Source organism: Pinus tabuliformis, chromosome 3_2, assembly GCF_031772625.1.
Source record: "Pinus tabuliformis cultivar Carrire ecotype Pingquan chromosome 3_2, CPIR1, whole genome shotgun sequence".
In the NCBI taxonomy this organism is placed as follows: Eukaryota; Viridiplantae; Streptophyta; class Pinopsida; order Pinales; family Pinaceae; genus Pinus; species Pinus tabuliformis.
The window spans coordinates 890,088,156-890,101,219 of record NC_142302.1 but is presented as its reverse complement, the minus strand read 5'-3'; the positions used below and the strand labels follow the sequence as shown (position 1 = coordinate 890,101,219).

General features: G+C 39.3%; 1 protein-coding gene across 1 annotated transcript in view; it reads right to left on the bottom strand.

The window, feature by feature from the left end:
- The window catches only part of SAMC1 (S-adenosylmethionine carrier 1), a 317,141-nt gene extending 308,733 nt beyond the window's left edge, over positions 1–8,408 (bottom strand). Inside the window, exon 1 of the mRNA XM_089418748.1 lies at positions 8,101–8,408. Within this exon, the coding sequence (XP_089274874.1) occupies positions 8,101–8,155 (55 nt within the window). The 5' untranslated portion in view covers positions 8,156–8,408. The remainder of the gene's footprint in view (positions 1–8,100) is intronic.
- Positions 8,409–13,064: the final 4,656 nt, after the last annotated feature.

Here is a 13,064-nt window from a genome sequence, read left to right as displayed (position 1 = left end):
AGGCAGCAGGCCAAGCATCAACACAGGTATCGATGCGGAAGATCAGTGTGATGTTTCTGTGGGGAAGCATTACTAGAGCACATTCCTCGCTAAGAGGGAGTGTTTATTTTTTGTATGTGCTCTAGCCATGAAAATTGGTGAAGAGGCTAAGGCACATGAGATCTCCAAGACCAGAAATCATTTGGGGAAATTCCACCCGAATGGAGAGATATTAAAATAATTAATATTTTTAATGGGGTTCCTAAGTCTAAACTTAGAAAAATTAAAATATTAATGTATATTAATATAAAATGAGTGAGAAAGTTCTAAATAACGAGGATCAAGCCAAATCTAATCTTAGTCGTTGATTAGGAACTTAATCTCGACCGTTGAATTGTCAACAGGAAAAGTATAAGAGGAGGCTTGAGGGTCAGTTGGAGATACACCAAGAAACTTGAGAGATCAGTCAGTTCGATTTTTCTGGGTCGAGGTTTGCTGAGGAAATCGAACAAGTGATCAGTTGCAGTGAGGGGCAGCTCAACAGGAGGCCGAGGAATACATATCAGAGAGGCAGCAGAGTGCCAGAAGAGGCAGTGCAGAATCTTGGAGGGCTGACACAAAGGCAGCAAGGGTTGATGCAGAGGCTGAGGAGGCCAGTGCAGAGGACGCAGAGGGCCAAAGAGGCTGATGCAAAGGTCGTAGAGGCTGACGCATTTGATGCAGAGGGCTTAAGAGGGCTTAAGAGGTTGCGCAGAGGTGATCCAGTGGGACAGACTGAGCGCTGATTGGCTAACACAGAACCAGAGAGGGTGAAGCAGTCCCTAAGAGGGTGACGCAGTTCCAAAGAGTGCGTGGAGCAGCTTTCGCTGTCCAGCACAAGGAACAGCCAGAGTTGTTGTGGGATCGTTCATCCGGTTGCTAATCAGTTGGAATATCTGTCTCTGGATAGAGGTATTGTTGCCAAGGATATTCTCTGAAGGGTGAGCCATTTCTGGTACCCTAGTTGTATTCAGAATCTGCTTAATAATAAAACCCTCTATATGCTGCACTGGTTTTCCCACATTGGGTTTTTCCGAGGACGATTGTCCAAAAATAACAGTGTCCCTTGTGTTGTCTCAGTTTATTTCAGTCGTTGATCTGTATGTTCATGAAGGCTGCAATTGTGTTTATTTTGATGTTTATATTATTAAATAACTTGTTAATGTAAATTACAAGTAGGATATAATAAACCAGATATTGCAGTAGGGGTTTTTGATGTATTAGATTCAAAAAATTTCACATTTTGCGCAAGCTTCAGCCAATGAGGCCTATGCACTACAAAATGAGAGAAATTTGGCCCAAGAGATCCCCTCAATCTCAGCCTTGCAAATCACCAGAAAACTCCGACCTCAACTATGACAAATGACTCCACAAAACCCTGGAACCTCACACCAACTGTATCTGCTAAAAATGACTAGTGTGAATTGCCTTCTACGCCCTAGCAACACACAGGTCTAAGTGAAGACCTCTACAATATGCTCAAGAGGACCCTTGAATTGGACTCCAAATTCCCTCACTAGGGAGACACTCAAAGTTCTTTGAAATGGAGGTGGAATTTCCGCTTGGAATTCTTGCGTGAAGCAACAAGACTTGTAGCTTGTTGACTTTTAATGTTAAAATACACAAATGTATTTTAAATAATATTTTATTAAAATATGAAATGTACAAGAGATGTTGAATGTTACAATGAGGCCCTAATATATACCTAGGCAAGTGTCCTTTCATGATTGAGCATGTCTTTTAGACATGCCTTTTCACTTAACTAATGACTATTTAAGATAGTCATCATTTTGATTATTTATTATTTACATTTATTTTTATTTATTTTATTTGTTATGAATTATATTCATAACATTGCCCCTTTCTTCGAAAAGCTTTGTCCTCAAAGCTTAATTGCTGAAAATTTGTTCACTTTGTGTTTGTCATCTTGATATGTATAATTCATCAATCATCTCGACATGTAAAGCTCGTCAGTAATATTCCCTTGGAATTGGGATTTTTTCTATTAAATAATAATTTTATTTTTTTTAATTAAATAATAAAAATAATATTAATAATAATATTATTATTATTATTAAATTTTATTTAATTTTTAAATAATAATTAATTACTTATTTATTTAAATTAATATATATAATATAGTATGTATTAATTATGTGTTAACATAAATATAAGTCGAAAGAGAAACGTGATCAATTACCCACAAAAAATTCATGACGGCTGGACCACGTTTAAATGTCACAAAGGTTCGAAGGTTGTCGAGGAGGAGGAGCTGTTGGGAGTTTACAGTCGTGGGTTGACGCAGCTCGATGAGGAGCGGAGAGACCAGCAGGTGACCAATGAGGGACCAGTGGTTGACGTGGCTTGCTTGTCTGTTGTGAGAAGGTGACACAGTTACCAGGTTGATAACTAACGAAGTCGAGCAGTGGCAGGGACGTGAGGATAGGGCGGAAGGTTGAGCACAGCGTGGAATGAGTCGAGGACGAGGGCAGAGTGTGTTCGGGCCACTGCAGAGCGATGTCGGGGACAAGTGAAGGATGGCGGCAGACGATGGAGGGACGGACAGGGGTGTTGATCTGGAGAAACCATATGTCGATGGTGAGGCTGTAATAACAGTTGTCATTGGTGTCATCGGTGAATAGGAGCTATGGCGGCCTGTATGAAACAGTCACTACCCACCAAGTCATTCCGTCGTCTCTGAGCGCTGCAATCCTGATTCTGATACTCTTTTGTCTTCTTCATTTACGTTGTTCATCTGTTCTTTCAATAGTTTAATTTTGCATCTTATAGTATTAACCTTAAGATAAGGCCAGCGTTCGATGTTATGTTCGCAGCAAATGTCCTTCAAAGAGTCGAACATACTCGAAGATTAGCGCATGCATTGTCTTCTGTTACATGGAAATATTTTTCCACCTCTAACATTTGCATTGTTGTTGTTCTCTGACTCTGAGCGGCGTATTAGGTTTTGGGGATATAAGGGGAAGGCAGCGCCTTTGTCTTGGGACAGTTGCCTCAGGTGCCGACTTTTTGTTTTTTCACTTTCTTGTCGGCATCCGTATTTAACATAAATGAGTCATAAAGAAGCAGACAACCTTCATTTCTGCACACATCTTTATAGTGTGCTATAAACAGTTTTACATTTTTTGTGTTTCTGGTTGGAAACTTAATTATTTTAGACGTCAAGCTACCTTGTTTCCCATCATCAACAAAGTCGACATTCAGTAACAGCATGTCTGGGTTCACCCTTGATTCCATGAATTTCCAATTTTGAGTCTTGCACCCCGTTTGTATGAATAATCCTGCACAATGTCTAGCACAATTGACACCGACCAGTGCTAGTGGTCATTCTATGGATCAGATTCCATCCCTATTCTAACACATATTTCGAGAATATTGGCGGAATCCATCCACTGGAGTTGGGATTTGTAGCATGTTCCATAGCGTGGAGGGCCATCTCCTCTACTTCCTTAAGCACTCCCAGCTTCTTGAAGTCATGATTTGGAGGCATCGTGTTCATGGAAGATGACACATCGGTATGTTCATGGGTATCACTAGGGGTCTTGGAAGGGCACAAATGTTGGATGGTCTAGGTCCATAATCTCCACAGCCGCCATTAGGTACATTAATTGTTGTAGCATTATCTGAACAGTGTCTTTCACTCGAACTTCTTTGTGGTCTTCTTCTTTTTCTTCTTCCACATTTTCCTCTTAAGCATCATCAATGTCTTTTTCAGCATCTCCCTCATTGTTATGATAGTGTTCATTTTCTTGTTTCTCAAGATAGTCCTCATCAACATCACCATTATCTGGATCACCATCTTTATCTACATAATCCTCATCACCTTCATTTGGATCATCATCTTGATCTATATCATTTTCATATTCATCATTATATATTACATCTTCATTTTCATTATAATCATTCTGATCAAATTCTTCTTCTCCTGCTTCACCTTGTTTCGTTTCACCATCGCTATCATCTTCCTTATTATGGATTTTTGCATAACTTTTCTTTAGACATGTTGTAACTTTTGCACATGATTTTTCTAATTGCTAAAACCTTTCTTGAATTTTACTTAATTGCTAAATGAATTAAGAGCAAAAACTTAACGATATATTGTGCGGCGAATAACGTTCAAAGACTCGCATGGCTCTGATACCACTGAAGCAACAAGACTTGTAGCTTGTTGACTTTTAATGTTAAAATACACAAATGTATTTTTAAATAATATTTTATTAATATATGAAATGTACAAGAGATGTTGAATGTTACAATGAGGCCCTACTTATATACCTAAGCAGGTGTCCTTTCATGATTGGGCATGTCTTTTAGACATGTCTTTTCACTTAACTAATGACTATTTAAGATAATCATCATTTTGATTATTTATTATTTACATTTATTTTCATTTATTTTATTTGTTGTGAATTATATTCATAACATTGTGCTATGCTGCACTTCTCTTCTTGTGCTCAACAAATCCAAGAGAGTTCGATTTTTGTAGAAGGATAGACAAAAGACCCAAAATGAGATCCTCCTTGTGATATTTATAAGTGTTGGCCTCTACTCCCTTAGTGGGCCCTGTTACCCACTACCTGTGGGTAGTATGCATTAGAGAAAATTTTCTCCTAGATGGTCTTTAGTCGGTAGCCAGCAGCCCCTTGCAGCGATCAGATAGCTCGATGTGCAATTATCTCTGCCACCTGAGCCAACCATGTGGTCCTTCAACCATCTGTTATGACGTATGTTTGAAGGTGGGCCTTGTTGATTTCGGGTAGCATCGGATGTGCTCTAGCCACAAAATTTGATGGAGAGGTTGGGGCACATGAGATCTCCAATACCCAGAAAGGATTTGGGCAGATTCTAAACAGATCATGAGATATTAAAATAATTAATATTTTTAATAGAATCCCTAAGTCTAAACTTAGGGAAAATAAAATATTAATGTGTATTAATATGAATCTGTGTTAGAGTGGTCCAAAAGACATGGATCAAGCCAGATCTAATCTTAGCAGTTGATTAGGGACTTAATCTCAGCCGTTGATATGTCAATAGGAAAAGTATAAGAGGAGGCTTAAGGGTCACTTGGAGAATACACCAGAGTGATCAGTGATTCTATTCTCTAGAGCGGGGTTTATTAAGAGAGATAGAATCAGTGATCGAGGGAGCAGCTGAAGGGCATTGAGTACAGAAAAACAGAGAAGGCAGAGATTGTGTCAGGAGAGCAGCGCAGCAGCCAAGGAGAGGGACACAGAGCCAACAAGGGCTCACGCAGGGCCACGCAGAGGCAGCCAAGTGCTGCACAGAGCACCAAAGAGGCTAGTGTGTCTGACGTAGGGCCTCCTGGGGCTGATGCAGGGCCAGCGTGAGACAAAGAGGGGCTGACACAGTCCAGATTGGGCAAACGCTAGGGCTGCAGAGCAGTTTTGTGCTGAGAAGCTGTCGGAAGGGTTTTCCAGGGTTTCAGCTAAGAGATTTCTCTCAAACTGTGAGGTATAGCTGCTAAGAAAATTCTCTATTAGGTAAGCCAGTTTTGGCACCCAGATTGTACTTTGATATTGTTTAATAAGAAAACCCTCAGATAGTTGCATCGGTTTTCCCACATTGGGTTTTTCCGGGAACATTGGTCTAAAAATAATGGTGTCATGTGGTGTGTTTGTTCTTGTTTCTTTCAGTTGTTGATCTGTAACATGTTGAGCATGCACTGGTGTTTATTTTCAATATTTACTTTGTAAATAACTTGTTAAAGAAAAATAACAAGTAGGTAGGAATAAATCAGAAAAAGTGCATGAAGGGTTTCTAAACTAAGTAAACTTAGAAACTTCAACATGGTATCAGAGGGAGGTTGCAGATCAGAGGAGGACTAAAAAACATTAGCCGAGCGGAACAATCGGGCAAAAAACAGTTATCCCGAGGTGACAGAAGTTGTTTCTAACAGCGCAGAAGCCAAGAAGTGTGACGCAGAGCTAGCCAGAGTCACGCAGAAGAAGCCGGGAGCTGCACAGAGTCTCAGAGAGGCCAGCGTTGCTGACTGAGAGGGCCAGAGGACGGCGCAGGGCATCCCAGGGCTGACGCAAACCCATATGGGGTGATGCAGAGCCAACATGAGGCAATGAGGGGCTGACGCAGTTCACAGAGAGGCAGTTGCTGGAGCCTAGAAGGCTGCAGAAATATTGCAGAGTGGAGCTGGTGAGGTATTGTAGTCAGAACAGTCCCTGACAGAGTAAGGCCAGAGGAGTTGTTACTGAGGGTTTCTAGCCGAGGAACCTGGATCAGCAGTGCAGTTACACAAGACAATCAAAGGGGGCATCTCGACAAGCGGCAGAAGGATTTCCAGGAGGGAAATTAGGACTCAGAGGGAGTCTAGAAGAGAACTTCCAGACAGAAAGTAGAGACTCAGAGGAGTCGAACAAAGAACTTCCAGAAGGGAAGTAGAGGAGCGTCATGGCACTACATAGGGTAGGAGACTAGGATAGACTGGATGGAGCATCGAACTTTGCATTCTAGAAGGCCAGAATCTTATCAGTGCTTGACAGGAATCGTGTCCAAAACTTCGCCTTGAAGGTAATAGCTATCCTAGTCAACCCCAATGATAACAACAAGTACGAAAAGGCGATGGCGAGGGCCAAGTGCATTATCCTTGAGGGGGTCAAGGATCATGTGGTACCACATATAGCCGAGAAGGAAACGACAGTTGAGATGTGGGAGGCTCTCAAGAAACTGTACCAGCATCCTTCTGTGCAGAGAAAAATGTTGCTCGAGAAACAGATGAGGTCGTATAAGATGAAGAAGGGTCAATCGATTGACACCTTCCTCGAAGGACTGAATGAGATCCAAGACCAGTGGACTGTTATAGGAGCGACAGCAGATCAAGAACTTATGGTGAGGATAGCCCTGAATGTTGTCTTAGAATATTGGGAAGTGTTTGTCCAGAGTATCCTGGGCAAAGGGACTCTCCGTCCTTGGGACGAGATGTGCGCAGCTCTTCGCCAAGAAGAGATCAGACGGCAATCGAAGACAGGTAGCAGCGGCAAAGGGATCAAGGTCAAATAGGAGGAGGAGGATGTGGCCCTAACATCTGAAGAAAAGCAGGAGAAGCGGAAGAAGAAATATCTCTCCAAGATCAAGCGCTTCCACTGTGGGGAGCTGGGTCATTATGCGACCCAGTGTCCGAGGAAGAAGAGTAAAGGAGAGTCTTTCGAGACTAAGGCAGCGCCAGCACAAGCAGAGAAAGAAGTTTTGACAGATGATGAGAAGAAGTGGGGGAACATAGAGTTGTAGTTAGGCGAACTACAAGAGATGAGGGGCAGGATCCTTGAGGTACCCAACCTCTTGGATTAGACTTTGCTACGGGGGCCCCGAAGAGGAGTAGCAGGACTGGCTGAGTCGAGTAGAGACGGATGCAGATGGAGCGGTAGAGAGAGCTATAGTGCCGAAGTCCCGAGACAATGCGAGGCTAGCAAGTTGCAACAGTGCAAGAGGCATAGGAGTGTTGCACCAATGCAGGATGGCACAGAGAGGTGTGCAACGGTGCGAGATGCAAGGAGTTGTTGCAGCAGCGCAGAGATTAGAGAGGGAGCACTTGTTAGTAGCAAAGAGAGCTTCAGCATTAGTGGGTGTCTCTAGCCCAACAAAGAGGTCAGATGGAGGATCAATTACTTACTTCTCAGTAACTGAGTTGCAGTGCAGCAGCGGGTAGCACGATGCCAATGTCTCCGGCAGATTGGGTAGGTAAAATGTGCGCTTCAAATCCAAACCATCCGAGCAAGACAGTCAAATTTCGTGTATATCAAAATGCCTACTGCTTCACATCAGGAAGAAAGCGGGAATTGTATGAATACTCAAAGATGTCGGGGAAAATGCGAAAGGGAACTGTTAAATGCCTCACACAGACATGGGATGTGCAGAAAGCAAACGAAACACTGCGAAATAGAAGCGAGATAAAAGGGCTGATGAAAAAATTATTCACTCAAACCACAAATATTTCAGATGACAAACGGATATTTTCCATTTTTTTTTAGCTTTACTTGCATTTTAAAAAAGGCACCAGAAACAGCCAGCATGAAAGAGGATTAAGAATACCAGAGCGATTGTGCAGTGGCTCTTTGTTTTCCATCGCCAAAACTGGAGGAGCCATTGGAGGACTGCACAACTTCCCTAACCCAACCTGCTAAATCTAAGAGAACAGAAATTCGAATGGCTACGCTTCAGCTCTCCTGCATACAGGATCTTGCGTCCTACACATCCTCGAAAACAGACATTTTCGGAGGAATCACGTGCCCGGGCAACTTCCAAGCACCAAAACCAGTGGGGCAGGAGATAGGTGTTAATCTTATTACGAATCTACTCATTTAGGGAAAACCCTGAGTATTAATTAAAAAGTAAAATAGCTTGCTATTGAATACCACTTGTTCGATTTTACGCTTATTATGGAGCTACTCATTTAGGAAAATCCATGAGTATTAATAAAAAAATAAAATAGCCTATTGTCCCTGCTGCCAGGTATTATGCACTGAGTAATTTAGTCAAATATATTAAATATTTTCTAGTTTTCTAAAGTATAACTTTAAAAAATATTTTTTTAAATTTTTTGTTATTTATTTTATTCATATTTATTTGTTACATTATTGACTATTTATTTTAAAATGTTATTAGTCACTACCTAGTTTAACGAGCCATGATTCATGTCATAGATTTGATGGAAGTCATATCAAACATTTGTGGTTTAATTTTCATACATAGTACGTTCTGGTTTGAATGACCTCTACGAATAGGTTTGCAAGGAAATAATGGTAGACACATACTTTGAGGATGCATCTTGTGACCATTTAGCACGCTGACACATTTAGATTTATCCAAACACTTCTATTTCTACCATCGTTTAAGCGGATTCTGAAAAAAAAAAAAATCAAACGCAATTATCATCCATTAAATTCTCCTAAATCTTAATTTTTGCATATAGTTATGAAATGAAATGAAATGATATTTTAAGGTCCACGAGACTAAAAATAGTCTATGAGACCAGTAGTTCCATGTTTTTCGCTTTTTGCAATTCAATCCTTTTCCGATTCAAATTGATGATGAGCTGGTCCAACCTTCCAACAATCTCCTAGCTAAAAAGACGATGCCAAGAAACTAATGCTAACATGTTCTCATGACTTTCTCTGATGTGTTTGCATGCATCACATTCCAAAATGAAATGTTTTTCCGATTCCACAGCCCCAGACGTGCAAAATGTACACACTCGTTCTTCCCAAGCTTCTTTAGGCCTTTTCCACCGTCTTGTTTCACACCGAAGTTGATGTGAGTTGGTCCTTAATTGAACAATAAGAACATTTGCCCTCCACGAAATGCTAGCTCCAATGAACTCTTTTTGTTGTAGATCACACGTAGGCTTAAATTCCTCAATGTAAACTTAGAGGCAATTGATTATTGTAATTAACTTAATATTTGATTGTTGTAATTAACATAATATTGTTCGTTACATTGTTTATAGACATTGAATCTAATTGTGCGCGTTTTCATTAATGAGATTGTGTAATACATCAGGTGGACCATCAAAATTAAAATTTCCCAGAAAGTGTATTGGTTTAAATTTAATTGAGCAAAACTCATAGGTTAAAATTCCGAGATAATGTATTGGTTTAAAATTAATTGATCGTTTAAATTTAATTGAGCAAAACTCATAGGTTAAAATTCCCAGATAATGTATTGGTTTAAAATTAATGGATCAAGACTCATAAAGGTTAGAATTCCACTAAAAATATATATAACCAATCATGTACTTTTTGAACGTTGATGGAAGTGTGGTGACATCAACTTCAATATTGACGTTTGATTGCATTATATCTTCCTGTTTTAGAGCATCATTTTTTACAAGAGCATTTATTGTTATGGAGGTAGAAAAAATGCATTCTTATTGCAATCTATTCCCTGAAAATATTTATAAAACAATTAAAATTAATCTAATCTCCCTCATACAAACCAATTTACCAAATATATATTTATTTTAAATTATATATAAATTTATCAAAAAATAAATATTATTTATCACATTGGTCTCTCCTTTTGAACAAACTTTCTTCGTTTATTATCTTTTACTTTAATTTAGCTATATTTAAATTAATCTGTAGGGAGTAGCTACTATGTAGCACTTGTTTAATTTTATTCCAAGTTATAGAAGTTGTTTCGTGTTTTTATGGCGGTAGTGTACATTTTTTTTTTTTTGCATATTTTCTAATAGAATTTAGTCTAAATTAGTTGGAATTACAAGTTTGAATTGTGAACTCTCCACAATTTAACCACTTTGAGGGTTTTTAAGAATGTTAAATCTATTTATGCAATTAAAAAAACATTTTAAATAACAAAAAATTAGGATTTGAACAAAGTTGTTTGGATAGATTAGAACAAAAAATTCCAAAACATATAATAGTTGGACAATTTAGTTTTTATGTTTTTGTTTTGATAAGAAACATTTTTTTTGCTCTCCATGAATGGGAAAAATGTCACCTCTTAGATTTGAATTTTTTATTGTTGGTTATATATAATAAAAAAATTACATAGTTGAAAAATTTATTATAACTAAGTTGTCAAATTAGCAATGGGATAGTCATTGTTGGATATTATTCACACATGCAAATCGACTCATAGTTAGGGGAGGGATGTCAGTTGTTGGGCATCCTCCCTGCCACATAGGATTATGACCACCTCAGCATTGAATTGCATGTACGACACGTTGCCAATGCACTGTCCCACCTGTAACGCCACCTCCCACATTTACCCACTTTCACCAGCCTATCGAGGTAAACATGAGTGGAGGGCTACTACAACATGACTCAACCTCCTAAGTACAGTTAAGGAAGTGGAATCGATAACTTGAAACTTTATTAACTTCCCTTGGGTGCTCTAGGACCCCCAAGAGCTAAACAACCACTCCAAGTGCCCAAACCCTGAGATAACTTTCATTTTCAGTTATCTAGAGCCTCATTCGCTTGCATAATAAGGAAGGCTGGTGACTGTAACCCTCTAGTCACATGGATGACCCTGCCTCTTAGCAATTATAGGCAAAGTTACTCAATTTTGTGCATGTGACCCTGAGATCTGGGCCACTTTTTTAGGGCTAGGATCCATACCTCTACCCAAAACTTGATAGAACTTTCAGAAATGATAAATAGCACCAGAACAAAGCCTCTAACACAAAAATTAGACAATGACTTGACCTAACCAGGTCTAACCATGGAAGTCATTCTGTCAACCACATAGTGAACATGAAATCTACGTGTCATGAATGCACATCTGAACATAGAGATCTGAAATTTATCTAAGAATCATCAAGAAGGTCTAATGCCCTCTCACAATAGTTGCAATAACATCTATTAGGTCATGCATTCATTAACCATTCATTTACAAACCAAAGCATGATAAGAACGATAACTTTAATATGCCATTTGTAACCAGCATATAACTAGAACAATAACAATAATAGAATAGTCATTAAAGCCACATCTTAACAAGTACAATTACTCATAAAATACAAGAGGAACTTAGCTCTTATTAACATATGCAAAAGCCAACCAAGTCAAGGACTTCCACATACTACCCGACCATAAATTGGGTTGACCAATTCTTTCTTTCAACCAATCACCCTTGTGTCATATTCCAAGCATGAATGTGGGATCTCATGGGATAAACCTATCTATAAAAAACTAAGGGAATCTAGATGTTAAACCATCTCCACCCTCACCCTACCATGATCTCACCTAAATCGGTCTTGAGATCACAAAACCAAACCAAGCTTGGATGCCTCAGAATTCTTTCACCATCCCTTGAGGAATTTTCTTGTCTCCACCCACCTGTTGAGGGCTTCCCAAAGAAAACCATCTCCACCCCCAACCCTTGGGATTTTCCTAAGACCACCTCACCCGAATCCAAAACCTTCTGGAAATCCAAAGCTCAACCAAGAACGAATCCCATCACACCATGGTTATCTGGAATCGGAAAGGCAAGGTTGAAACCACTATCAAACCAGGAAAAACCCATGCCAATGATAGTGAATGAACCAAATACACAAATGCATGTACCATGCATGCCAAGACCAACTAGGAAGTCATACATGCAACATGTTACCTGCAAGTATTCCCACTAAAACCATTTAATCCAACTCTTCGTTGCTTGGTCCTTGTTTTCCTTTGCTTTCCTTGCCCTTCCTTTTCTTGCTTACTTGTCTTCTCCTCTTAGTGTTCTTCTCCTCTCTAAAACCAATTCCAAAATTGAACTAACAAAAGGCCCCAAACTAATGCTTTAATGTCTTTTTATAATTGATGCCTCTAATTTCTTCATTTTCCTCTATTTTCCTTCAATTTCCTCCTCACATGCAATCTGTGACCTTTCACCTCCCTTTTCTCCTATTTTCCTTTATTATCATAAAATATATGTCAATAATATTTGTCTTTCCTTCGCCAAGGCCTTTGTCAATTTCCCCCTAGCCATAATAAACAACAAATGATGCCCACTATGATACTTTTCCCAACATTCAACTTGGAATATGTGTCCCATGACCTTGGTCTTATTTTGCCTTTATTAACTTTATTAAATGAACTTTTAACCCGAGGTTGGTACAAACCCCTCCCCCTTAGGGGAACACCGTCCTCGTTGTTCTATGACACCTACAACCAGCAAGACTACTAAAAACTAAAACATACTACCCATGGAGCTTTATAATTTAGCTCGTTGTAGTATTTACAATGAACAACTTTCTCAAAGAAAAACCATCATGACAAACATGATAACATGACAACTATACCGCTTATTAAAGCTTTATAACACAACTCATTGCGGTATTTACAATATCAACCATACATAAATATGTACATATACCAAAAACTCATTTGCCTCCACCGACAAATAATGAAGGATACATACCTTGCATCTAATCAACCATCTCCCACGTAGCTTCATCGGGCCCAAAGTGTTTCCATTGCAATTTAACTTGCTCGATTACTCTGTTCTAGAGAATGATTTGTTTCCACTACAATATTCACTGAGGT